Source organism: Herpailurus yagouaroundi, unplaced genomic scaffold (assembly GCF_014898765.1).
Source record: "Herpailurus yagouaroundi ecotype Mexico unplaced genomic scaffold, PumYag 308, whole genome shotgun sequence".
NCBI classification, from domain to species: Eukaryota; Metazoa; Chordata; class Mammalia; order Carnivora; family Felidae; genus Herpailurus; species Herpailurus yagouaroundi.
The window spans coordinates 1,626,294-1,653,323 of NW_024412525.1; the positions used below are offsets into that span (position 1 = coordinate 1,626,294).

General features: G+C 35.5%; 1 protein-coding gene across 1 annotated transcript in view; it reads right to left on the minus strand.

The window, feature by feature from the left end:
- KIF14 (kinesin family member 14) overlaps nt 1-27,030 on the minus strand; it is a 56,909-nt gene that overhangs the window by 23,720 nt on the left and 6,159 nt on the right. The window contains exons 3-21 of the mRNA XM_040462154.1: nt 26,362-26,616; nt 25,549-25,636; nt 24,415-24,513; nt 23,578-23,630; nt 22,072-22,102; nt 21,394-21,501; nt 20,423-20,539; nt 19,837-19,952; nt 18,340-18,512; nt 16,397-16,544; nt 16,072-16,135; nt 13,444-13,628; nt 9,562-9,664; nt 8,387-8,547; nt 6,228-6,375; nt 5,532-5,684; nt 3,710-3,836; nt 970-1,063; nt 257-389 (exon numbers count right to left, since the gene is read on the minus strand). Coding sequence (XP_040318088.1) covers nt 257-389; nt 970-1,063; nt 3,710-3,836; nt 5,532-5,684; nt 6,228-6,375; nt 8,387-8,547; nt 9,562-9,664; nt 13,444-13,628; nt 16,072-16,135; nt 16,397-16,544; nt 18,340-18,512; nt 19,837-19,952; nt 20,423-20,539; nt 21,394-21,501; nt 22,072-22,102; nt 23,578-23,630; nt 24,415-24,513; nt 25,549-25,636; nt 26,362-26,616 — 2,356 coding nt within the window. The remainder of the gene's footprint in view (nt 1-256; nt 390-969; nt 1,064-3,709; nt 3,837-5,531; nt 5,685-6,227; nt 6,376-8,386; nt 8,548-9,561; nt 9,665-13,443; nt 13,629-16,071; nt 16,136-16,396; nt 16,545-18,339; nt 18,513-19,836; nt 19,953-20,422; nt 20,540-21,393; nt 21,502-22,071; nt 22,103-23,577; nt 23,631-24,414; nt 24,514-25,548; nt 25,637-26,361; nt 26,617-27,030) is intronic.

Here is a 27,030-nt window from a genome sequence, read left to right on the forward strand (position 1 = left end):
ATGACCTGAGCTGAAGTCAGACGCTTAACAGACTGAGCCACCCAGGCGCCCCTACATTCATAACTATATTAAAACAAATCAATAGAAGCCCATCTATAGGCAAAAGTAAAATAAACATACATAATTGGTAATACCGGTTGGTTTGGGTAATGTAAATTGCCTTTTCCTTTATTTACCAATTTTCTTTACTAAGAACATGTCACTTACATATTTTTTATTTCAAAAAGTTTATAGAGATTTTAATAATATTCCAAACCTCATAAAGTTCTTTCATTGCTGCCAGCTTAGATTCAAATTTTTCCAGACTCCAGAAAGTTGAGATCCCTAGTTGTAAGTTACGAACCCGCACAGAAGTGTCCGAACTACTTCCTTTATCTGATACATCATGTCTGAAAGAAAAACCAAAGAAAACTGCTTACCCTAAAACATACATACACATTTATACTAAGGGTTTTCTGAATTAGAATAACTTCCATGAAAATGCAGTCCACTGATTAAATATCTCTCTCCACTGTTAACATTTTTATTAAAATAAAACTCATGTCTAGTATATATAAGAATAACTTCTTCTATAAAAATTTTAAAAATCAAATTCTAATCACGTATATTTCTTTCCAAACTTGTAATGAGTTTGTAACTCAAAAGAAAATTAGTAAATTCCTAAAACATCTAAAATTATTGTTTATAAAATAAGTATATTTTATTGTATACTTAAATATACTTAAAAATGCTTAAAATAAATATTTATTTTATAAATATACTTAGTACAGTATGGTAATTGTCGAAAGTCTTTTACTCCAGAGTGAGTCCGGAAAGGGGTATCTGCGAGTGTTATTGGGGATTCTGATACTGTTCTAGGCAGGCACTACAGATACTGTACCTTTATGGAAACTAAATTTAGAAAGCAATCATATGAGGGTCAGTTAGTTTAAAACAAAGAATTACTGTATAATTAAGATAATTGCTCACCTGCCAAAAACATAATATTTTTTAAATTTGTTGCTGATGGCATTCGCTTCCTGAATCATCATTGAGAGTTTCATAGAGCTCCAATTTGGCTGAACTAGTAGAAAGCACAAAGAGAAGATTCAAAATACACATATGAGCCCTAACTTCTATCATTAGGCAGACCAACTCCTGAAAAAAATATATTGATTTCAAATAAATGGCTTTAACTATTTATTGCAGAAAGTAAGGGCAATATGTGAGTAACTTTCCCTCTAGCCTGAAATAAAATACTCTCCATAGAAAATGAGGTCTTTCACCTGTGGAGATACAGAAAAAAGGTGCTGAAGGTGACACAGAAAGTTGATACAGAAAAGATTTTGTAAGAGAGGAAATGCCAAAGACAATGCTTTTTCTTCTATCTTTAAAGATTTGTTTTTCTCATTTATTTCTTTCCTAACTTCTAATTTGTTTAAAATTTTAGGTAAAGTATACTACAGCCTTACTTATATAGAACTACAATCTTTTTTTATTTTGCCTGAAAATTAAAACAAACAAACATATGTTTCAGGACATCAAAACAAAAAAGGGAAATAATTTAGGCCACAATTCCACTTTCCTAAGTTAAATTTCAGATTTTATCATAAATATTTTCTGTTTTACTCAAACTTATAACCAATATTCCATTAGAACACTTTTTTTTGAAAGGATAAAACTCATTATTCACATGGTAAAAAAAAATCAAGTATTCATTGCAAGGCACTGTTTTTAGGTCCTAAGAGGAATAAAAAGATTTATTAGTAAGTGTATTTTTTTTAACCTCTTGCAACAGATATAACAACAGTTATATTATATAATAGTTTTAAATGTGTTTAAAAATAGAAGTTATAGAAAGTATACAATACAACTACCAAATATTCTGCTAAAAAACTGAATCTGAGGGGCGCCTGGGTGGCACAGTCGGTTAAGCGTCCGACTTCAGCCAGGTCACGATCTCGTGGTCCGTGAGTTTGAGCCCCGCGTCGGGCTCTGGGCTGATGGCTCGGAGCCTGGAGCCTGTTTCCGATTCTGTGTCTCCCTCTCTCTCTGCCCCTTCCCCGTTCATGCTCTGTCTCTCTCTGTCCCAAAAATAAATAAATAAAAACGTTGAAAAAAAAAAAAAAAAAAACTGAATCTGAGTCTGACAGGCCTGCAGAAATAACAACTACTTTATGGGGAATCTAGGGGCAGAGGAACCTGTTAGGCAACACCATGGAGATACAACAGCAAAATCCAGAATGTGGGAAACTACAGGATAAATAACCTGATTTTTTCAACAAACAAATTACAAGGGGAAAGAGAAAAAAAAGAAGAGCAAATTTACAGATTAAAAGAGACTTAAAAAGGGACACTTGGCTGGCTCAGTCAGTAGAACATATGACTCTTAATTTCAGGGCGGTGAGTTCAAGCCCCATGTTGGCGTAGAGCCTACTTAAAAAATAAATAAATAAAATAAAAATAAATAAATAAAAGAGACTTAAAAGGCATATCCACCAAACACAACACGTGGATCACACTTGTATCCTGATTCAAACAAACAAGATATAAAAAAAAATTATGATATAATCCAGGAAATTTGAATGTAGACTAGAAATCTGATGAGGGTAAGAAATTATTATTAATTTTTTAGGTTTGATAATAATATCATGGTTATGGTTAAAGAGTGACAGAGAAAAAGAGAAAAGAGAGTCCTCATCTAATTTAGAGATACACAGTGAAGTGTTTATAGATCAAATGGTAGAATGTCTTAGACTTGCTTCAAAGCAGTCCAAGGAGGCCGCGGGACTGAGTATAACCAAAACAAGACTGAACATGTTGGTAATTGCTAAAGTTGGATGATAGGGATATAAGATCTGTTGTAGTAATTGCTCTACTTTTATAGTTTGTTGAAAATTTTCCATAATGAAAAACATTTACATTAAAAACATGCGTGTTCTATACAGCAGTGTAGAGGTATACATGAAAAATAACATCTGAGTGAAAAAGAAGATGAACTACCCAATGATTAGGTTCCATTTAAATATAAGAACTAAAAATTAGAAAAAGATTATGTTTCTAATGTTTATTTATTTTTGAGAGAGAAAGAGAACACGAGTGAGGCAGGGCAGAGAGAGAGGGAGACACAGAATGTGAAGCAGGTTACAGGCTCTGGGCTGTCAGCACAGAGCCTGATGTGGGGCTGGAACTCATGAACCATGAGATCATGACTTGAGCTGAAGTCAGACACTTAACCAACTAAGCCACCCAGGTGCCCCAGAAAAAGAGATTGTATTTAAAAACACGTTACATGGGGCACCTGGGTGGCTCAGTCAGTTAAGCGTCTGACTCTTGATTTCGGCTCACGTCATGAATTCATGTTTTGTGGGATCTAGCCCCACGTCAGGCTCTGTGCTGATAGTACAGAGCCTACTTGGGACTCTCTCCCTCTCTTTCTGCCCCTTTTCTGCTTTCACTGTCTCTCTCAAAATAAATAAATAAGCACTTAAAAAAAATAAAAACATCTTACACATTAAAATAACACTTGAAATTTTGTTTACTATTTGCCTTTGTAACTAAATATTCTAAAATATGAATATTCTAAAACAAACTTATTTATTTAGATCCAAAAGGTCAGCAACATCTAGAATAAACCATTTGTAATATACAAAGGCAAGTAACTTTTTAGTAATTATATGAAATAACATATAAAACTTGAAAATGCCTGCTAAAATCATCATATACTCACTTAAAAAAGTTTTATCCCTATTACTCTGATTTTGCTGTAGGATTTGTACTTCTTTAGCAATTTTTTGCTTCTCAGTTTCTAAAGCTTCCAGAATTCTTGCATGGCGGATGCTGTGGTCTTCTAAAGCCTAATTGGTATTCATTCACATAGACCCACACATGAGAATATACAAAAAGAGAAATTATAATTGATAATGGTAACACAGTATAATTAAACCTCATTTTCATACGTTTTGTATATTTTATTAAGCAAAAAATGTTTTTAAAAAGTGATTTATAAAATATCTTTATGAAATTTGCCCCATAACAAAATCATTAGGAATTTCTGATGACATAAATTAATCTTGTTCTTCCCATTGATAGGAAGTAAAAAAAAAAAACCTTCAGGAAAAAAAAGAGAAAAAAACTGCTCAAAAGAGTTCATTTGTTGACTAAATAGACTTACACTTAAAAGACACCAAGAAAACCTCATTTGATACAAATAGCCCATTAATAATTACTGTTTTCAAGATTTAAACAGCTTTTTTTTTCTTTTAAAACTCTCAAGTAATTCACTAGGTACTTTGTGTCCTAGGGTAATGTACCATCACTATATTATTGTATCAGAACTTTGGGGTTACTAGAGGTATTTTCTTCTACCCATACTCTTGCCACAAAACTTGGAAAAAAGAAAAATAAAATTGCCACTTGAGGATAAAACTTTGAGGTTGAGATACAAGGAATCAAAGCAGAGATAAAAACAGCACTTCTCAAACTTTAGTATTTGTCAGAATTCCATGCAAGACTTGTTAGAATGGATTCTGGGCCCCGCTTCCAGAGTTTCTGATTTAGTAGTTTCTGGAGTGGGGACTCAGACTGCATTTCGAACAGTAATGCTGATGTAGCTGGTCTAGAGACCATATTTTAAGCACCACTAATGTAAGAAGAAAGAATAGCCAAAGGTTGATTAAAAGGTAATTGAAGATATTAAAATACTGACATTCTGGTTTTATGCTTCAGTCTTGTGAACTTGATTAATGTGAGTCAGCGCCTGGAAGATGCCTCTGTCCTCACTGAGATGACAAAAGTTTCAGTGATTGAGTTCATACAACTGGGATAACAAACACCCTACTGTGAGTTCTCTTAAGAGTCACTCAGGCAAGGAGCCTGCTGGCCACTCTTTTCACAGATGGAGAAAGCTTCATTCTGACATTAGAATGTGACCCAGTATTAGAGCTGTGCCTTTCTTCCTTCCACATATTGTGCCCTAGCACTATTTCATTCACTTACATTATTTGGCATGACTGATCACAGGATAGTTGTGGAAGCATAACAAGGAAAAAAAAAAAAAACGGTAATAGAACCAGCTAGAAATAAGAGCTCTGTCCCTTTTGAAATATTTGTGTGATGATGTAAGAGCAGAGCTGTGAGCATTACCAGTATGTAAGCTTTCAGGCAAGAAAAGCCCTTCATTCATATATATATATATATATATATATATATATATATATATATATATATGCACATACATACACACATATATATAAAATGTATATATTTATATATAAAATGTATATATATAATGTATAAAATGTACATATGTACAAAATGTATAAAATTTTATACGTATGTGTGTGTGTATGTATATATATATATATATATGTATACATATATATATATATATATATATGTATAAAGTGATCTTAATCAAAACAAAAAGAAGAGCCTTCTCATCTGGAGACCCAGATTCAGCCATCTCCTCTCAGGTCCCTTAAGTTCTTAAAAAAAAAAAAAAATCCAACTGTTGCTCAGAATACAGCCAAGTACCTACAAAATGAAATTACCTGTTTTGCAGCCAAAGTCTCCATTTCTAATCGCTTTTTGTTGACATATATTTCTTGTTCAAGACGCTGTTTTGCCTTTTCTAATTCCTCGATTTTGTCATTAGCCTTTTGGTTATTTATTTCCTGCATTTTCTTCCTTTGAGACTCTTCTTTCTTTAAAGAACAATAATAAAAAATAACTAGGGCAAAAATACACAGCATTTTTCCAAAAATAATATAAAAGTGTACGAGAGTCCATTTCTTTAATCAGTGTGTAAGAAATCCACTCACCAATAGAAAGGTGCCCTGTAGTTCCTCTACCTAATTCAGCCTGACTAATCTAACTTAGAATAAGTATCACAAGTCAAACCTTGTAGAGCATTCTCCTCTAAAATGGGTTGTGGGAATGCAAGATGTCCCTTTTGAAATATTTGTGTGATGATGTGAGAGCAGAGCTGTGAGCATCACCAAGATGTAAGCTTTCAGGCAAGAAGGGCCTTCTCGTAAAAAAGAACAGAAGCTTTTCGATTTTTCTTCGTCTTCCAGCAGCCATTTGTCTACTGCTAACTTGCTTTCTAAAGTAAAATTAAAGAAAGCCAGGACCCACTGTGGTTTTATCTCTAATCTTTGATATCTAGGGATACAATCAATTTTACAGCCAATACAGTTACTTGGGGTGCACCCGCAGAGAAAGAGAAAACCAGTTCCGCCTTTTACCAGTTCTGCTTCCAATGCTTTTATTTTGTTTTCATATGCAGCTTTTTGAGAGGAAAGCTCTTGCTGAGCCATTTCTTTTGCAATTTGGATTCCTTGTATCATTTCTTCCTTCGCTCTCAATTGTGCCTCTTTTATTTCTGCTTCAAGTCTACAAAGTAGCAAGATATTCACAGAATATATTAAGAATCCTCTATATACCATAGTTCTTAATCAATTTAAAATGTTTCCACTAAACAAAAATTTTAAACTCAAAATTTTCCGATACTCAACCAACATATTCTTAAACTTTTACTGCTCTTAGAATTGTTTACACCACACAATATAAAAGGATAAAAATTTGCTTATTTCTAATTTGGTTACTAGAGCAGATACCTGATATTTAAGTAAATATATTTTTCTAATCTTAAAGAAAATAAGTCATATAAAAATATGATGTCATAGTGAACACTGCAGTAAATCTTATAGCTAACATTACAATAAACATAAAATTTTATGTTTAATAATGGTTACTAGAAAATTTTTATTTCAAATATCAGTAACTTTTAATTCACGTTTAAGTCATAGATTAGGAAAAAATTGAAATAACTAAAAATAATATGAGAGCTGATAAAATAGATAGTATAATGTTTCAACCATCTATAATAATTTGACATTTTGATAAGTCAAAACATTAAATTAGCATTGTCATCTCTCAATATGTAAGGGAAAAAGCATCAAGAAATACAGAAAACTAAAAGCTTCTTTCTTCCCAATAAAATCAACGCTTTAGCAAGTACTGTATAGAAATTTCCATTCCCAATTTTACTGGAAAAAAGAATAGCAAAAGAAAGGAGGCTAGCAGTGACCAGGGCCCAGGGTAGGAGGGGGGCCAGAGGGAGAATGGAGAGTCAGTTTAATGGGTACAGAGTTTCATTTGGGGGTGATGAATAGCTTGATGGCTGTATACATTGCAAACATACTTAATACCATTGAAATGTACATTTTAAAATGGTTAAAGTAGTAAATTTTATGTTACATATATTGTACCATAATGTTTTTTAAAAAGAGCAAAAGCAAGTTGAGACTTTTAAAAGATAAACGAAGTAGGGGGATGCTTGGGTGGCTCAGTTGGTTGGGCAACTGACTTTGGCTCAGGTCATGATCTCACAGTTCATGAGTTTGAGCCCTGCATCGGGCTCTGTGCTGACAGCTCAGAGCCAGGAGCCTACTTCAGATTCTGTGTCTTCCCCTCTCTCTGCCTCTCCTCTGCTCATGCTCTGTGTCTCTCTCTCAATAATAAATAAATGCAAAAAAATTAAAAAAAAAAAAAAGATAAAGTAGGATTAGCCCAGTCCATAACAGTCATTCTGATTCCTCCTCTTTTCATCTTCTTTGTTCATCAAGCCTGGTTGATTCTTCCTCCTTGATACTCTCTCTCAGATCCCACCACACTGTACTTCTCTGGCTTCGACAATCTCTGAACTGCATTTGCAGTCTACACTCACTCTGACTCTAATCCATTCTCCAGACTTGGCTCATGGTGAGCTCTAAAAACGTGATTTCTGATCATGTCTGTCTCTTGTCTGCTTAAAATTCTTTAATGACTCCATATTCTTTAAGATAAAGTCCAAACTCCATAGTATTTTATTTATGTATACTTCACCAATTAGTTTACTAGGATACTGCTTAAATTAGAAATCCTACAATATTGCAGGAACTAAAAATGGGGCAAAGAAAAAAAAGGTTACACTCTCCCTGTTCTGCTGGCTAACTTCTAACAGTCTCTTGGGACTCCATTCCATTGGATGTCTTCTTATCACCTAGAAAACTTTGCTGATTCCTGGTTGGGGCTAGGAGTACCCCTCACTCCATAAACTGCACACAGTGCAGGACTCTGTCATGGAACTCTATCACAACTATCTCTCAGACCATGAGATGATAAATTTCTCCAGAGGAGTAGTTAACTTTCAGCTATGTTTTGTTTTTCCTAGTATGGTGACAGATACATAACATCTGCTCAATAAATGCTGTTAAATGAATGAATGTGCCAAGAGAAAGATCATGTCACCAGAAACTAACACCCAAAGAATTAACTACTGTAGACACACAATAGGATTAACTCTCTCTTGTAAGAATATGCTCTCATATTCTTACTATTTCTTATTAACAATAATACTTACTGTGATCTCTGTGCCATGAGCAACTCATTTTTTGCAAATTCAAAGTCTTTTGGACCCTCACTTATAAGAGTATCTCTACCAGATGGCCTTTTTCCTTTCTGGACTTCTACTGGATGATTAAATCTAAAATAATGATCTCCACCAAGAATCACTCGATCACCCTAAAGCACACAAAAAATTTACTACTTGAGGTGAGTTTGAACCACAAGCTTACATGGGACAAATCATTAATCTCAACAATTCAATATAATCTAATATGGTAATAATAAAAATAAAAATCATAGCAACTAACATTAAATATTTTCTATATGCCAATCACTGTGTTAAACAACTTACATATACATTATCTCATTTATGTCTCACAACAACCCAATGAGACACTACTATTATTTCAACTTTAAGAATGAGGAAGCTAAAGAGCACAGAACTTAATTAACAATAAGCACTCGCTGAGCTTACAATTTGCAAACACTGTGTTAAGAACTATACATTATTTCATTTAAGCCTCCCCTACCCCGAAAAGTAGGATATATATGAAGTGACCAAAGGCCTTGCTTTGTCTGCAACACACTGGTTTATGCCTGTTCTCCCACTGTAATTATTGAAAATGTTCTCGGGGTGGCTCAGTCGGTTGAGGTCAGGTCATAATCTCATGGTCTGTGGGTTCAAGCCCTGCATGGGGATCTGTGCTAACAGCTCAGGGCCTGAAGCCTGCTTCAGATTCTGTGTCTACTTCTCTCTCTGCCCCTCCCCGGCCTATGCTTTCTCTCTCTCAAAAATAAATAAATAAACATTAAAAAAAAAAGAAAAGAAAAGAAGATGCTCTCAAAAGTGTCCCGCTTTGGGTGATATATAATCACCCTAGTTAAATAATTTTTTTCAAAGATCACCTAGCAAATGACCAGGGCTTCAACCTTGTCTGGCCTAATTCCAAAGCCCAGCTCTTTACTGGACATATAATGATGTTATCAGTGGTCAGGTACTGGTTTACAGTGATACAACCTGTGTCTTTACACAAAGGCAATTAGTAAATTAATAGAAAAGATAATTTTAGAACTAAAAAATCCTTAATCTAGTTCACTACCTTATCTTAGGAGAAAACTGGGATTCACATGAATTAAACAACTTGCCCAAAGTGAAACAATTTGTTATATTTTTAGCACCAGCTAACTTACATGATGTAATACTGTGGATTCCAAAATATGTTTTCCATTTATATATGTCTTTGCCTCTCCAACTGGGATGATACTCACTATCCCATCAGAATTGTTTATAATACTGTTAAGATAAGAAGCACATTGTTATAATTACAAGACAGATGAAAAAGTAAGAAACGGGCAATATGAAATCATCCTGCTTGGGCTATTCCTTTGGTGTTAAGGTTCACATCAATTTCTGACCAAAAAAACTTAAAATTCTTTTATTTTCCTCCAACTATATTTTGAACTTTTGGTGAAAAAAAGCCTGGCTTATTTAGCAATTCTGTCCACCAGTGGTAGGAAGGATGTTCACTGTATATATTTTGATGACTACTTTAAAAAAATACCAATCCTCTCCCCAAAAATAAAATGAAATAAATTCAAGGAAAAAACATTAGAAGATTGACAATAGTGACCTATGAATGAAACAGTTTTAAGTGTTTTATTTTTTAATTTCTGGTTTTATGTAGGAGTTTTAAAGATGCATAGGAAAACAAACATTCTCTTCTCATGAAAAGTAGGGTAATACAGAAGGAAAAGCATGGAAGCACTTAGATGCTTAGATTAGACTCCTTAAATCTAATTAACTGGACCCTGACACTATGGAAAATCAGCTATAAATGCTACATGTTCCTTTGAGTCTTTTTATTTAGAGAATAGGAAAGACACTCCAAAGTCATCTTTGGATTAACTTGACAGAGAGGAAAAAACAGCAGCAAAAGCTGAGTCCTAACCCAAAACCTCTAGCTGTTGATTCGGCTCCAAGATCTATAATTAAAGAATAACAGTTCAAATGGAGCATCTAGAGAAAAGAATCTGGAAGGAATAGCTCACCCCTAAGCAATACATCCTTCCTACCAGTCTAGGGTCTTAGGTAAAGATTTAAACAATATCCACTTGTTCTGATTCCTTCTCTCTCCTAGGTCTATCTACTCTAACATCAAAATTCCTTGGCCTGGCATTCTGAACTCTCCACAATCTGGCTTCAACCACCAACATTCTTTATCCATCACTGTTTCCCCATAAGAATCCTATCTTATACTCAACCATCCATATCAGAACCCTGAATTTGCCTTGACATCAGCTTCTCTCTTTTGAGTCATTTCTTCAACATAGGAAGAATGTCATCGCTTCCACCCTTCAAGGACCAACTTAAATGCTAGAAGCTTGGGGTGCCTGGGTGGCTCAGTTGGTTAAGTGTCTGACTTGGTTTTGGCTCAGGTCATGATCTCACAGTTCATGAGTTCAAGCCCCACATCAGGCTCTGTACTGATGGTACAGAGCCTGCTTGGCATTCTCTCTCTCCGTCTCTCTCTGCCCCTCCCACACTATCTCTCTCAAAATAAATAAACTTAAAAACAATTTTTTTTTAAATGCTAGAAGCTTGTCTTTAGGATTCAAACTATAAGTGGACTTTACTTCTAAGCACTAAGAATGCAAGACCCGTGTAACATTAATACACATTGATAGCTACTGAAGTTCTTTCATTCATTAAGCCCCCATGTACTAGATATGTCTCAGCAATGAAGACAGACACAAACCCAGCTGTCATAAAGCTCACTGTGTGGTGAGTAAGACAACAGTGATGAGTGTACTAAAAGGGGAAATACAGACTGCCAGGCAAGCAGGGGACTTCCTAGTCCCCTACTGGACTATTAACACTTTGGGATTATGTCATGTATCTTTGCCACTGGTGTAAATAATAGGAGATTTATTTGTTATAGAAAGCAGTGAACTAATAGAAGAACAAAAGGACCTGAAGAAGGGGATTTGCCATACTAGATACACAGACATTATAAAGCTCAAATAATTAAGACTATGGAGAGTATTAGTGAGAAGAAAAAGATTCCCATATTTTTGGAGATTTTTTATATGAACACTACAGATCACAAAAGAAGCAATTATACTATTTAATACATGATACTGGGAGAATTGGTGATTCACATGAGAAATAAATGAATTTAGATCCCTACTTCACACCAAACAAAAAACCCCAGAACTACTTAAGGACTTAAATGTGAAAGCAAAACTTCAAAACATCTAGAAGAAAATTTAGAACATCTCTATGACCTCAGCATGGAAAGGATTTCTTAAAGAAGACACAACTGTTGTAAAGGGAAAAGATTGATGCTATGTACTACAATAAAATGAAGAACTTTCATCCATCCTAAGGCACAATAAGAGAGTAAAAAGATAAACTACACACTGGAAAAAAAAGATACTTGCAACACACAAAACAAAGGCTTGGCAATGAGAATATATAAAGAACTCTTACAAATTACCAAGTAAAAAAACAATCCAACTAAAACACAGACAAAAGACATAAATAGGCAAGTCACAGAAAGACAAACTAGTGGCGCCTGGGTGGCACAAGTGGTTGAATGCCCGACTCTTGATTTTGGCCCAGGTCATGATCTCACAGTTCGTGAGATGGAGCCCCATATTGGGCTCTGCGCTGACAGCCCAGAGCCTGCTTGGGATTCTCTCTCTCCCCCTCTCTCTGCTCCTCACCCACTTGCTCTCTCTCTCTCTCAAAATAAATAAACATTTAAAAAATAAAAGAAAACTAAAATGGCCAATACATGAAAGTCCATTAGTCAAAGAAATGCAAAAAGAATCCACAATGAGATACCATATCATGTCTACCATACTGGCATAAATTAAAGTCTGAGCATACCAAGTGTTGACAAGGATATAGAATAATAGGTACTCTCAATGCCAATGGAAGTAAAAACTCATAATCATCTTGGAAAACAAATTTAGAAAACAAATTTTGGAAAACTAATTTGGAAAACAAATTGAAAATTATTTTGGAAAACAATTTGAAATTACTTTGAAGTAAAGTTGAATAAGAACATATCCTATAGTCTCAAGTATTCTTAGATATAATCTAAGAGTGTTTCCCAAATTTTAAAAATTAATACTATTTTAGCATAATTAGACCATCATAATATTTATACAGCAGATCAGGGTAAACGGAAAGGCTGCTCACAGTTAAACATGACCGGTCTGGTAGGTCAGGCCTCCCAAGTTCCTACTGGCTACCACTTGAGGGCTCGCATCTCAGTTTATCATCTGAGAAACTTACTCTAGAGAAACTCTCCACATTTGTACCCAGAGGCATGTATAAGAATAGACACAGCAGTAACATGGTAACAAAAAATTAGAAACAATCCAAATGTCTATTGACAAGAGATATACTGTAATAATATAAAAGATAGATAAATACACCTAATAAGATACTTCACAGCAGTAAAAATAAAAGAACATCAACATGAATGAATCTTGAAAACAACATGGAGCCAAAACAGTTTACGTACACTGTCATCCCAACAATGTGTATATAATCATTCAATTCATATGAACAAAATTCACATAGAACAAAAAACTTTTAATTTGTCAATCCAACCAAAAATCTTGCCATGTAAGATGGATAGAAGTTTGGGGTGCCTGGCTTGCTCACTCAGAAGAGCATGTGACTCTTGATCTTGGGGTCGTGAGTTCAAGCCCCACATTGGGTGTAGAGATTACTTAAAATAAACTTAAAAAATAAAAAAAAGATGGATGGAAGTTTAGTTTAATGTCAATGATTATCATTCCAAGAAAAGAAATGATCCCTCAACCAAGAGATCACATACACCAAAACAGAAATAGCATTACACTGTACCTCACACTGAGAGTAATTAACCTATCTTCCTTGCGAAACACTCAGAATGTCAGTTTGCCTTGGCTAAAAGATGCATTCGAAGAATTATACCAAAGAATCAGCCTCGTGTGAAAGAAACCATACACTACCAAGATACAGAAGCCTATTTAAAAATGAACAGGTGCCTTTTTATTTTTAGAAGAATGACATACCAGTGATCATCAGCAATCAGCACCCCAGATAACTGAATATCATGGCTTGAGTTTGGTCCATACTTTCCAACTGTCGTTGTTCCTTCTTTTATCATATATAACAGCATCTCTGATAGCTGAGGATCTTCATTGAGATTGACAAGGTTTGGCAAATGGTTGTCCATTTGAAATGTAATTCCTGCTTTCTAGCAGAGATCAGAGAAAACAAATTAACCTTAATGACAAGCATCAAATTATTAAATCCACCTAAAATAAATGGTCTATGTTAAACATTAAAATCACTGTATGTGAAGTCTCAATAAAGGTTTCTTAGACTCTCTACTTCATGAGTTCTCTATGACTCTTACCATCATACTTCTTAGACTTTTAGAGCTATGCTAACCTTTCTTTGATCTTCACCATCCTCAGCCCTCTCATACAACAATCCATCATCCCCAAACTGTGCCTATTCTTATTGACTGATTGTCTTTAGAATGGGTCAGTTCCTTTTGCTGTGTCTGCTGCCATCACCTTAGTTCACACCCTTATCACCTCATACTTGAACGACTGCAGCAGCCTCCTGATCGCCCTGTCAACAATTCCTCCTGTCTTCAGTCCATCTTACATCCTATACCAAATTAATGCTCCTGAAAGAGTATTCTCAAAATGTCAACTCCCTGGTCAGTTTCAATCACTTTCCGGTTCACACAGGATAAAACAAATTTCTTAGCTTGAAAATCAATAAACTAACCATAACATATGCTGCCAATTTTATCTCCCTATGACCTTATACAAACTGCCTGCTCCCATAAAACTGATCTACACATCCTCTTCTGAGCACACCTTAAACTTTTATACCTTTACTCTCACATAATTTTCCTTTCCTAGAATGCACTCTTCCTTTTTTCTGCCTATCAAAATCTTGCCCAAGCTTCAAAGCCAAATCTTCAAAACTCAAATCTCACTTCTGTGAAACTGGACTGACCACTATCAAGGAATATTCTACCCTTCCGCTCAAATCTTATATTTTGCCTACCAATCATTTGAAATGTTTCCTTCACTGCCAATACCTTTGCCCTTGACCCATGCTCTCCCATCTCCCTTTAGAACCTCATTCCATTAAGGGCTTTTGATTCCTATAAAAAAGTTTAAGTCAGGGTGCATGACTCAGTGGGTTAAGCGTCTGACTCTTGTTTTCAGCTCAGGTCATGATTTCATGGTTTCTGAGATCAAGCTCTGCATCAGGCTCGGAGCCTGACAGCATGGAGCCTGTTTGAGATTCTCTCTCCCTCTTTCTCTCTGCCCCTCCCCTGTTCAGGCTCTCTAGCTCTCTCTCTCTCAAAAATAAGTAAATAAATTAATTAATTAAAAAAAGTTTAAGTCTCTTCCATCCTTTAAAGAAACAAAACCAAAAGGAACAAAATAAAATTTCCCCACAATCTCATAGCCCCTTCCTGATTCCTTTAGTTCCCACTTGAGGTTTTCAGGTTTACATGTATGGCTCTATTTCCTTAGTCATTCTTTAGCCCACTGTCGTCGGACTTCTTTGACCACACTGATGACTTCATAATTTCACAATGCAATGCACACACTTCAGAAACCTGGGCATCATTCTTTACTTTTCCATTTCTCTCAACACACACATCGAAAAACACCCTCTGCGCCTATCAATTTGAACGCCTTTCTATCTCATGAATCCAGCTCCTCCACTATACATTCCCCCACCACTTCTTTCCTCCAAGCTCTTACCATCTCTTGCCTTAAACATGGTAACAGGCTCCTACATGAATAACCTCCCCACACATCATCAGTCTTTCCTCCGTCAAATCCACCATTACCAGAATCATCTATTAAAACACAAGTCTACTCATGTCACTCCCTTTCCATTTAGAGCCCTTCAGTAGCTCCTAGTCACCTAAATTCAAATTCGTAACTATGTCATGATCTGAATCTTGCATCTCCCTCCAGTCTAATCTCTGTCACCAGCATTAATATACAAGTTAATTCCGTGAATATCCAAGCTGTGTTGTCCCTCCATGATTCTGAATATGGGACTTCCTGCTTAGAAATCTTGACTTTGGTAGCCTAACAAAATCTTGTCTTTCTCTTTAAAGTCCTCCTTAATAACCATCCCCATCAAAGTTAATTACTCCCTCCCATCTCCTGCTCTCTACCTTTTATATGCTTTTCATTGCATTAGATTGAACCACATGACCCCATGACCCTCCCAGTGTTCAACCATTTTTTACCTAAAAAATGGCAGTGTCATATGGTTCAACTGAGTCAAGTCAAACTGCATTTCCGTCATCTATTTACATTTTGTAAACCTCCCTTCAGATCACATGCTGAGGGCCAAAACTACATTTTATTCATCTTGGGCCACCCCCATGCCCAGCACAGCACAAATATTTAATATTTGTTGAACCAAAGTAAATAGAATTAGATGGTTTGTTTATATTTTAACTTTCCAACACAGCCATGGGCTCTAACTAATCACAATCTTTATCTCGACACTTCTTTACGCTAGTTCTGTTTATGGTATTACTTTGTTCAGAGTCAGTATGCAATGAGTATTTGAGACATTAGATTTGCATATTTACTGTCATCTTTATTTAATTTTCAAATCAGTTTAGAGAGTTGAAATGATACCTGTAACTCCTTTGTTTCTTGAAGTTTTCTTTTTTCGGCTTGTTCAAATTTTTCTTTCCAGGCTCTTTCCAAAGACAAAAATAATAGAGTTAAAAATATCCAGACACGTAATACTGAGACTCAAAAGACCATCAATAAAGATTAGGAAGCCACTTCGGAATATTTAACAAATGACAGTCTGGGATGGACTGCTCTGTTCACACAGAAAGTAGAGAAACAGAGCTGCAGACCCCTCCCAAGGTCCTCCCTCTCCACCAGCCCCAGCCCCACCAGTCCAATGACTCCAGACAACACCCTGACATCTGAAGTACTAACTACATTCCACCTGTGCATCTCCGCCATGTCTCTTTCCTGTTGATGCAGTTTCATTCTTAAGGATGTAATTTCTTGCCGGCACAGCCTATATCGTTCGGGGTCAATATTTCGGCTGTTTCTTTGAGCAGCTTTTAGCTTTTCAATTTCCGCTTTCAATTCTAAATATTTGTAAAAAGATGCATGATTAACAACATCTGATATGTAATAACTACCACAGGAGGCTTAATCCTCCAATCTTACTTGAAATTTTAAATATTATTAAATAAAACAATATTTGCAGAAATCAATTTTACTTTACTTACATTACCTATAAATCCCTACTTAACCTGAAAAAGTGCTCCCATGTTAATTAATCCCCCCCCCCCCCCCCCGCCTGATAAACACTATGGCCATATAATGTAGTGTCCAAAGTGGGACACTTTTGAGAAGGAAAGGCAGAACTATTCATCACACTGAGACAGCAGATATAAACTAGGACGGCCCTGGCAAACCTTACTCATAAAAACATGTCTGATAAAAATCAAAGATTTTTCAAGCTGGAATTCAGAATACTTATTTTTAATGAAAACAGCCCTATTTGTGAAAGAGAGGGGAATCCAAAAGGGAGAAAATGGACTGTGATACAATAAACTTGTTTTTCTCTGGCCTTCTCCTCTGAAGTAGCTATTCACCCTCTGCTGCTCAAAAGGACCAGAGGACAAAGGACTATGACAAGATGGTAGTTCCACATAAGCCAAGAGAAACTGTACAAATCAAGGGTTCCTAGCAGGTGTTCAAGCCCATCCTCAGCAGGTGATTCCCAAAAGATAAACAGAACGTAGTATTTAGCATAAATGAAGTTAGGCCTTTGCTAGAAACTCAAGCCTTTAGATCACTATCTTTTTTATTTATTTATTTATTTATTTTTAATTTCTTTTTTTAATCTTTATTTATTTTTGAGAGAGAGAGAGACAGCATGAGCAGGGGATGGGCAGAGAGAGAGGGAGACATAGAATCTGAAACAGGCTCCAGGCTCTATGCTGTCAACACAGAGCCTGATGTGGGGCTTGAACTCAAAGACTGCAAGATCATGACCTGAGCCAAAGTCGGACGCCCAACTAACTGAGCCACCCAGGTGTCCCTGTATTTTACTTTATACATGGAGAGAGTGCATGAGCAGGGAAGAGGGGCAGAGGGAGGGAGAGAGACAGAGAGAGAATCCCAAGCAGGCTCCACGCTCAGCACAGAACCTGATGCGGGGCTCAATCCCACAACCCTGGGATCATCACTTGAGCTGAAATCAAGAGTCAGACGCTCAACCAAATGAGCCACCCAGGCACCCAGGATCACTATCCTTTAGATCAATGAACTAAGCAAGAGTAGAGCTGATAAACAGAATGACAGTGGAGAAAAGGTCATAAGAGAAAAAATAATAAATAATATTATTGTTATTTTGCTGTATGCATCTATGGCTCAGTCTGTAAGATGATTTTGCTATGCTTGCTATTTCCCCTTTACCCACTCTCTATTTTCTACGCAGTTTTCCTGATGGTTTCTTTATTCTCTTTCCCATTGTCCTTCCAGTTCACTTCCACCATCACTGTAGAATGATGACTAAAATCTATTATAAATAAGTATGAAAGAAAAATCTTTAATTTTCTTAAGTTGCACATTTTCATGACTAAAATTAATATTTGAGATTTAACTGTTACAAAATAATTTTTTTTTTCAACGTTTATTTATTTTTGGGACAGAGAGAGACAGAGCATGAACGGGCGAGGGGCAGAGAGAGAGAGGGAGACACAGAATCGGAAACAGGCTCCAGGCTCTGAGCCATCAGCCCAGAGCCCGACGCGGGGCTGGAACTCACGGAGCGCGAGATCGTGACCTGGCTGAAGTCGGACGCTTAACCGACTGCGCCACCCAGGCGCCCCTGTTACAAAATAATTTTTAAATTTTTAGAAACATAGTCACCTCTAATTAACTTAGCATTCATATCTTCATTTACTTTGGCGATATTGATTATCATGCGGGCTTGGCTGGCGTATCTAAGCGTGCTTAATGTTTCCTCAATGTTGCTGGCAGCAGGACTGACTGTAGCAATCATTGCAGTTTTTGAGTTTCCACCCAGACTTTCTTTTAACAGCCTTCAAGGGAAGTAAGTTATAATTAGACTTTGCTTCTACAACAACTTAATAGCAGTGATTATCTAGAAACCACAAACAAGCTAATAGGGTATAAACACAGAATTATACTCTTCACTCAAATACCATTCCGAACTTTTTTTTTTTTTTTTTTTTTTTTTAATAAGCTCTATGGCCAATGTAGGGCTTGAACTCATGACCCTGAGATCAGGAGTCGCATGCTCTGCCGACTGAACCAGCCAGGTACCCCACCATTCAGAGCTTTTTTGATATTTGTAGCTACTTTTAGATCTCATGAACATTTTATTTCCTTTTATACTTTTTATATTGTTTCATGAAACAATAACCAGTGCAAAGATTTTAAAATATGGCTAACCATCAAGTATTTAGTAAGATAGCTCTTCCCTCTCCCCAGGCTAGACTCTGAGCTACTTCAGGAAACAAACGATGTGTGTTGCTCATCCCTGTATTCCCAGTGCTACCACAACCTTTCTGAACAGGTGCTCATATTGAATATGATGAATGGACATATAAACAAAAATTTTGTTTTCTATACGCAAAAGCCTTATTTTAGAAGAAAAAAGGTAGTATGAGACTAAAATGCCTATCTTTATTAATGCAGAATGAATTTCACTATTCTTTAACTTTCAAAAGGCACACACACAAAAATCAGATTTTCCCTTACGTGTTGTGAGGCGACAACTACCTTCTAATAAGCCAATTGTAAAGACATGTTGCTGTCAAGTAGAGATACAGTCCTTACCAGAATTATTATGTATTAATGCTTGTCACAAGTAGATATTAAATCTATACAGATGTAATTTGAATGTAACGTATCTGATTTATGAAAACATATTCATTAATGAAAACACATATTGAATACTTAAAATGCTAGCCAAATAAACAAGATAATTTCACTTTACACACATACCAACATGTTCGGTGATATCATGTATGCTCAAACATTAAACATTAAGCACTAAAAATAGTAAGTATAGTTAACAGGTACTTACATGGATATAGAACATACTATGTATTAAGAGTTTTACATTAATTATTTAATCTTCACTATAACCCTAAAAGGTAGGCATTGTTATTATCCCATTTTACAGAGGAGGAAACAGACTAGAGTATTAAGGATTTGACCAAAGTCACATAGTTTATAGGATGCAGAGCTGAGATTAAAATCCATGTAGGCCGGCTCCAGAATTCACACCACTAAGCACTTCTGCTCTGTCCCAAAGCTACATGAAGTCAGTCAATTGCTCTTTTCCCCACAGTATTCACTATATTGTATACAATTCTTTGTACTTCAAAAGATACTTGCCATGTAAGAACAGATTCACGGTAAGGAACAAAACCTCTCTTCCGGTTTGCTTGTTCAGAAAGCGCAGATATAACCTTTCCCAATGTGAGCAGGGACTTGTTAATACTCACACCTTCCTGCATACAAGATAATAACATCTAATTTAAAATAACTGCTCAGCAATAAATTTATTTCACAAAATATATTCCTTCCCTCATATAATTATTGAGTAAATATTTTCTACCATAAACTACCACCTTTTTACAACTCAAAATTTACTAATTTTCTTTACAAAGTAAACATAAAGTAAAGATCTCTTTTTAAACCACAGCAATGCAATCCATAAATTGCATGTAAAGTTTTTTGTTTTTGTTTTTTATTGTTGCTGTTGCTCCTGCTAAATATGTTTAATATTAATCTGCTAAAAATAATGCCATGGGGAATAAGTTTTATCAAAATCAGAAAAGCCTCATATTTTTTGGTAAAGATTTTACTTCTTTAATTAATCTCTACACCCAACGTGGGGATCGAACTCACAACCCCGAGATCGAGTCACATGCTCCACTGACTGAGCCAGCCAGGTGCCCTACCAAAGCCTCATATTTACCTTTAGGCGCTCTCCACTAGTCTGAGCTGTGGAGCAGCGTTCACTGCCCGCCAGATCTATCAAGTTTATCCGACTTGTTATTCTGTGATCATGTTCTTCACCTTCCACAGATTCTATCTGTAGCAAAATGATAGTAAAATAATGTCATAAATTCTTGTATGACTTGCTATCAATGTAAGTCTTGAAATGGAAAGTTATATAAGATTACAAACGACTCATTTATTTTTGAAACTATCCCTTCATGAATCTGTGACAACTTACAATGCATACATATCCAAGAATATATGGAGCAATGCTTGCATTATGCCACAAAGAAGTGACTTTAAAGAGAGAAAAACTCACAACTTCTCTATTAAGAAAACAGCCATAAATAGAGCAAAAGCTTAACGAACACAAAGGTGTCGTTTATCCCAGCATTAAAGGAGCAAGGTATTTAAAAGCAACATAAATGTCCAACAGTAGAGAAAAACTTGAGGAACTGGAATAGTCAATGGAATATTTCACAGCTATGAAAAATTATATTTGGCAAAGAATTTTAATAGCATAAAATTGTTGCAGATCTTGTAAATGTGTTTAAGTGTGACTGTAAAATAACTAAAATATGCCAAAATATTTAGAGATGTTTTATTTGAGTAGCAGAACCTATGGCTGAATTTTTTAAAATCTCTGACTTTCTGATAGGTTTTTCCAAATACTATACAATTACCATATATTGATAACCTATTATCATATATTGATATAACACCAATAATATAAATTAATAATCATGTTATTGACTTTTTAAACAGCAAAAAAAAAACTCTGCCATATATACTAAAAGTCATTCAGTTATTGTGTATACTCAATTCCAATTATGTTGTATATATAGATTACTATACTCTTACCTTTGACTTAAAGAATAAAATAAGAAAAACATAAAACCTGAATACAGTCGTTATCTTACCTAAGAAAATAATCAACAGAAAGAATACCTTGGTCTGGGTCATCACCAGGGTAAAAACTGAATGCGATCGGGAGCTTTTATCATTCATACCAGTAGCAGCCGTCGCTCTTTGTTTATTTCCCAATTCTAGCCAACTCTTAGAGGAAAGAAGAGAGGGAGGTCAGAACTGTAAACTAAAATTTATCAGAACAAATTAAGGAACAAAAAAGTTACGTAAGCATGTTTGGCAACATATATGCTTTAAATCTGTTTATAAAATGAAATAAATACATGTTTATCATTTAATAATTTGTATTCCCATTGTCAATTTTGTTTCCATCACAGATATCTGAAACAGGAAATCACACCTTTATTTTTTTTTTTTAAGATTTTATTACGTTTGAGTAATCTCTATGCCCAACTTGGGGCTCAAATTCATAACCCCAAGATCAAGAGTCACATACTCTACCAAATGAGCCAGCCAGGCAAATCATATTTTTAAAATGCTATTTCAATAACTCTCAGCTACTATGATGGTCAATTTTTATTTTTAGTTAAGAAGAGTAATTCTTTTGATTAAAGTTTAACAAACAAAATCAGCTCATAATGAATTAACAAGATTAACTTTTTACTTATGTAAGTAGTAATTAAGGAGAAATATTCTTATGAATACTTAAGATTATGATCTTTATCTAGTGGAAAGAAAATAAAACACAATCAGTCTTACCTGGATATCAGAGTAAGAACTGACAACATTCCTATTTTTAAAAAGTAAGAAGACAAAATCAATTTAACTGATTATTACACTCTTATTCTCATAATATAATAACCTCTCAATTATATAATTACTCTCTAATGACCACAATTGAATAATTCATAGGTATTATTATACTGATTCTCACAGAATCTTTCACTATCTCCATTCTTGAAGGGTAGAAAATAAAATGCTTTAATTTTACCAAAAAGCATGATTTTAATTAATGAAGCAGCTTAGCTCTTAACATTATAATTTTCAAGTCTAATTCATGAGACCAAAACATACACTTGATGTATACATGGGGGTGGATATGCTGGTATGTATGGATCTTAACATAATCCCAGTTTTATTAAATGGAGCTGAATCCATTCCTAATCACTTTCCCTTTCCCTTAAGAAAGCATTTAGTGGGAATGCAAACTGGTGCAGCTACTCTGGAAAACAGTACAGAGGTTCCTCAAAAAGCTAAAAATAGAACCACCCTACAACCCAGCAATTGCACTACTAGGCATTTATCCAAGGGATACAGGTGTGCTGTTTCGAAGGGGCACATGCACCCCAATGTTTATAGCAGCGCTATCGACAATAGCCAAAGTATGGAAAGAGCCCAAATGTCCATCGACGGATGAATGGATAAAGAAGATGTGGTATATATATACAATGGAGTATTCCTCGGCAATCAAAAAGAATGAAATCTTGCCATTTGCAACTACGTGGATAGAACTGGAGGGTATTATGCTAAGCGAAATTAGTCAGAGAAAGACAAATATCATACAACTTCACTCATGAGGAATTTAAGATACAAAACAGATGAACATAAGGGAAGGGAAGCAAAAATCATACAAAAACAGGGAGGGAGACAAAACATAAGAGACTCTTAAATATAGAGAATAAACAGAGGGTTGCTAGAGGGGTTGTGGGAGGGGGGGATGGGCTAAATGGGTAAGGGGCATTAAGGAATCTACTCCTGAAATCATTGTTGCACTATATGCTAAACTAACTTGGATGTAAATTAAAAAATAAATAAATAATAAAAATAATAAAAATAAAAAATAAGAAAGCATCTGGAGTGTTGAAAGATGAAGTAAATGACTCAGTATGTTTCACACTCTCAACACTGACCTTATCTTATTACCTTCTCCCCTCTTCAGCTTCAAGTAATAGATATATAAAGCAGCTCAAGAGGGAAGGCTTAACTTAATAGGGAAAAGGCAGGGGGTAGGGAGAAAAATCAAGTATTTCACACACAGCATAACACTCTATGCTTGGCACTTTACACATGTTGTGAAATACATAAACAAATACAAAAACACGCAGCCCACGCTCTAGTTGGAAAGAGAAGGAATGGTTATTTGAATAATATTAAGAGTAGAAGGCTAAATAGTTTTCCAGGGTTTCAAAGCTGGGGAGGCAAATGAGAACAATATTCACTCTACTCATTTCTTTTCTCCTTGCTCTTGCTGAGCCAAACACTTACATTGACAGAGCTTCAACATATGGTCCAGAAACAGGATGCTCCCTTACTCTCAGCTAGTGGAAGCAAACATTAGCACTATTAAGGGCATGACAAATTATTTCATATAAAATATAATTTTAAATGATTTTTTTTGTCTATATTTTGAGTTTAAGGCAAAGAGATTTGCCTTAACTTGACCCAGGGGTAAATATAAAGGTTCTCACAAACACAAATCTGTAAGGCATTAAGACAATTTCAATATCCAAACTGTTTTCTAATCGCACAATATGCTACAGTTGACTGTAGCATCAAATATCTTACTAGTTCTATATTCTTAAGACCTGCAGTAACTAGTATCTCTATGCTTCTAAATATGTCTCTAAAATATGTTCGATAAATTTCAGACAGTTAAAATTGTTTTCAGTTTTACATTATACATTTTAAACTTTGTAACCAGAAATGTTATCAATTTGCTAAATAATCTGGTAAGATACATATTCTATAATAACAACACAGTTTTTAAACTTCTGGTTTTTGGCTTTATAGACTTTTAGGGATTTGGCATTTGACTTAAGTGGTCCAACTCAACTCTGGAACAAATATTTTATCTTTAATTTGTATACAATATTTGCTTTACAAGAGGCTAAATTTGATACCTAAGTTAATTTCCACTAACAATAACATTCAGCTTATTTACTATTGATTTACTTATTTAGACTGTAGATTCCAAGCATTTGCTATCATTTAACAGCAATTTTAGTCAAAATGTAAGCTCTCTAGATCATCTTGAGAACCAATATAACTACATGCATTTACAAAAATAAATTAAAAGCAAATTATAAATTGTTTCAATCTTACTGGTTGCTTTCTCTGCCCATTTTCACCTTTACAAACCAGAAGGTCATGAATTTTTTCATTATATACTTCAAAAAAGCTCATTTCAAGGTGGTAGCTGACCTAGTAGGAAGAATAGAGACACAGCATGCAACTTATTTTAAAAACCCTTGTGGTTTTTTTGCAAATCATATATCTGATAAGGTTCTAGTATCCAGAATATATAAAGATCTCTTACAGCTCAACAACAAAAAGACAAACAACCCAGTTAAAAAATAGGCAAACGACTTGAATAGACATTTCTTCAAAGAAGATAAGTTCTACTTACTAAGATCTCTCAAATGTTTAACCCTACAGTCACTGACTTAATCTAGCTCCTTGTCATGCCTTCCTTACACAGTTTACAAGTCCCACAGCTGATCTCTTTGCATCCAGTTAGTTCTACTTCCTTTCAATCCATTCGCCACACTGCAGCCAGAGCTATCTTTTTTTTTTTTTAAGAACAAAGATGATCCTTTGACTTCCCTGTTGACCTTCTATAGCCTCTTAGATTCCTGGAACCATGGCTCACAAAGTCCTTCATAAGCTGAGTTCTGCCTGCTTCTTTAGTTTCATCTCTTGTCACCCCCACCCTCAGATTCCATGCTTAAAGTAAACAATTTACAGATTCCCAAAGTCTCTCTACTTTTTTTTTTTAATGCTTATTTGTTTTTTGAGAGAGCACAAGTGGGGGGTGGGGCAGAGAGAGAGGGGGACAGAGGATCTGAAGCAGGCTCTGAGCTGACAGCTTCTGTGCTGACAGCAGCTAGGCCGATGTGGGGCTCAAACTTACCAACCGCGAGATTATGACCAGAGCCAAAACTGGACACTCAACTGACTGAGACACCCAGGCGCCCCTCTACCTTCTCGTTTTCAAATCTTTGCACACACCGCTCCCACTGCCTAGAATGTCCTCCCCCTCTTCACCAAGCTAATAACTGCTGTTTCCTTCCAAAATAAGCTCAGTTGTTCCCTCATCTAAGAAAACCTATCTCCCTCCTATCTTGTATATTCTCTCACAGCACATCTTCCATTATTTCCTTAGTGGCGAGGACTCTGATTTTAATTTGATTTGATTGTTTTCTAGTCTGATACGAAGGTTTACAGATGAGAACATACCTCTTGGGTTTGTTTTTTGGCTACTTGAGCAAAAAGATCTTCACAAAACCTTGGAATTATTCCTGGTTCCTCACTAAGTCCCATCATCCTGAAAAATACATAATAAATGGGGAGTGGGGTGCGGTGGAGAAGTTACATAAAATTAGCATTTTTAAAATTCTTTTTGGGGAAAAGGGTTTGGGAGTGAATGGGAAGCAAGCTAATTAAACCTCATTAAAATCTAATAACGTAGGCTCTGAAGCCAAATCTTCCGGAGTTCAAATCTTGATCTCACCACTTATTAGGCCTGTGACCTTGGACAAGATACTTGACCCCAATAAACCTCAATTTCCTCTTCTGTAAAATGGGAATAAATAGGAGCTACCTAATTCAGAGGGTTGTTGTGAGACAGTATAAACAGAGTCTTTAATACAGTTCCTGGAATATAGTAAGAACTCAGTAAACATTAGCTACTGTTAAAATTCTGAGTATCTCCTTCTAGGACAGGTATACCATTACCATTTATCAGATGACTTACTTTTAATTCTCACAAGAATACTTACAAAATAACCTCTCAGGGCTTTGGTTTATACAAGAAATATAATGTACAGTCAAATGGGCCATTGACACTTACGAGCTAAACAGTATCTTCTGCATAAGCTGAAGCCCAGAGGTTAAGTAACTTGCCCAAGTTTGCAGAACCGGTATATAAAATGGATGAGATCTGAGCCCAGATCTGTATGGTTTCAAAACCACATTCTTTCTATCAAACCATGCTGCTTCTCACCAAAGACTTAAAGGTTTCTCAATAATTGTACTTGGAATAAAACTTACGTATATGATTTTCCAGAGCCGGTCTGACCATAAGCAAAGAGACAGGCATTGTAGCCTTCAAAGGCTCGTTCCAGGAGCGGAATAGCTAGGGTCTCATAAACAGTTGTCTGGCTGGCATAGTTTGGATGGGATTCATCAAAAGACCAGAATGCAACATCATAAATAAAATTATAAACTTGTTTCATGTCGGGATGTTCCACAGCTATTTCCTCTCCATTCATGAAGACCACCTGGGATGCTTTTTCAACCTTCTCTCTTTAAAAGAAGCACAAAAAAAAAAGAAAGAAAGAAAGAAAGAAAGAAAGAAAGAAAGAAAAAAGAAAACGAAGCACAAAGAAAACTATTATTTTAATTATTTTGAGTATTTTTCCCATGAAATATAATAAGAACCTCAAAACCAGTTAAATATAAAATTCCTGTAGGGCAAGAGAATTCTTTAGTTTTCCGTGGACAGTGCAGACCAGCTAACATAATTATGGTGGTTTTCCAAAATATACTTCCCTTGGCTCCAGTTGCCACCACTTAAAGGGCAAATGGAGTTCCAGAAATGTTATCTGAAAAGTTACCCTACTTTTACAGGATTTTCCATCTTTTTCCTTTTTCTCTTGAGCTCTCCCTTCTCTCATCCCACCTACTATAACCTACCTATACTCTTCAGTTCAAATCTGG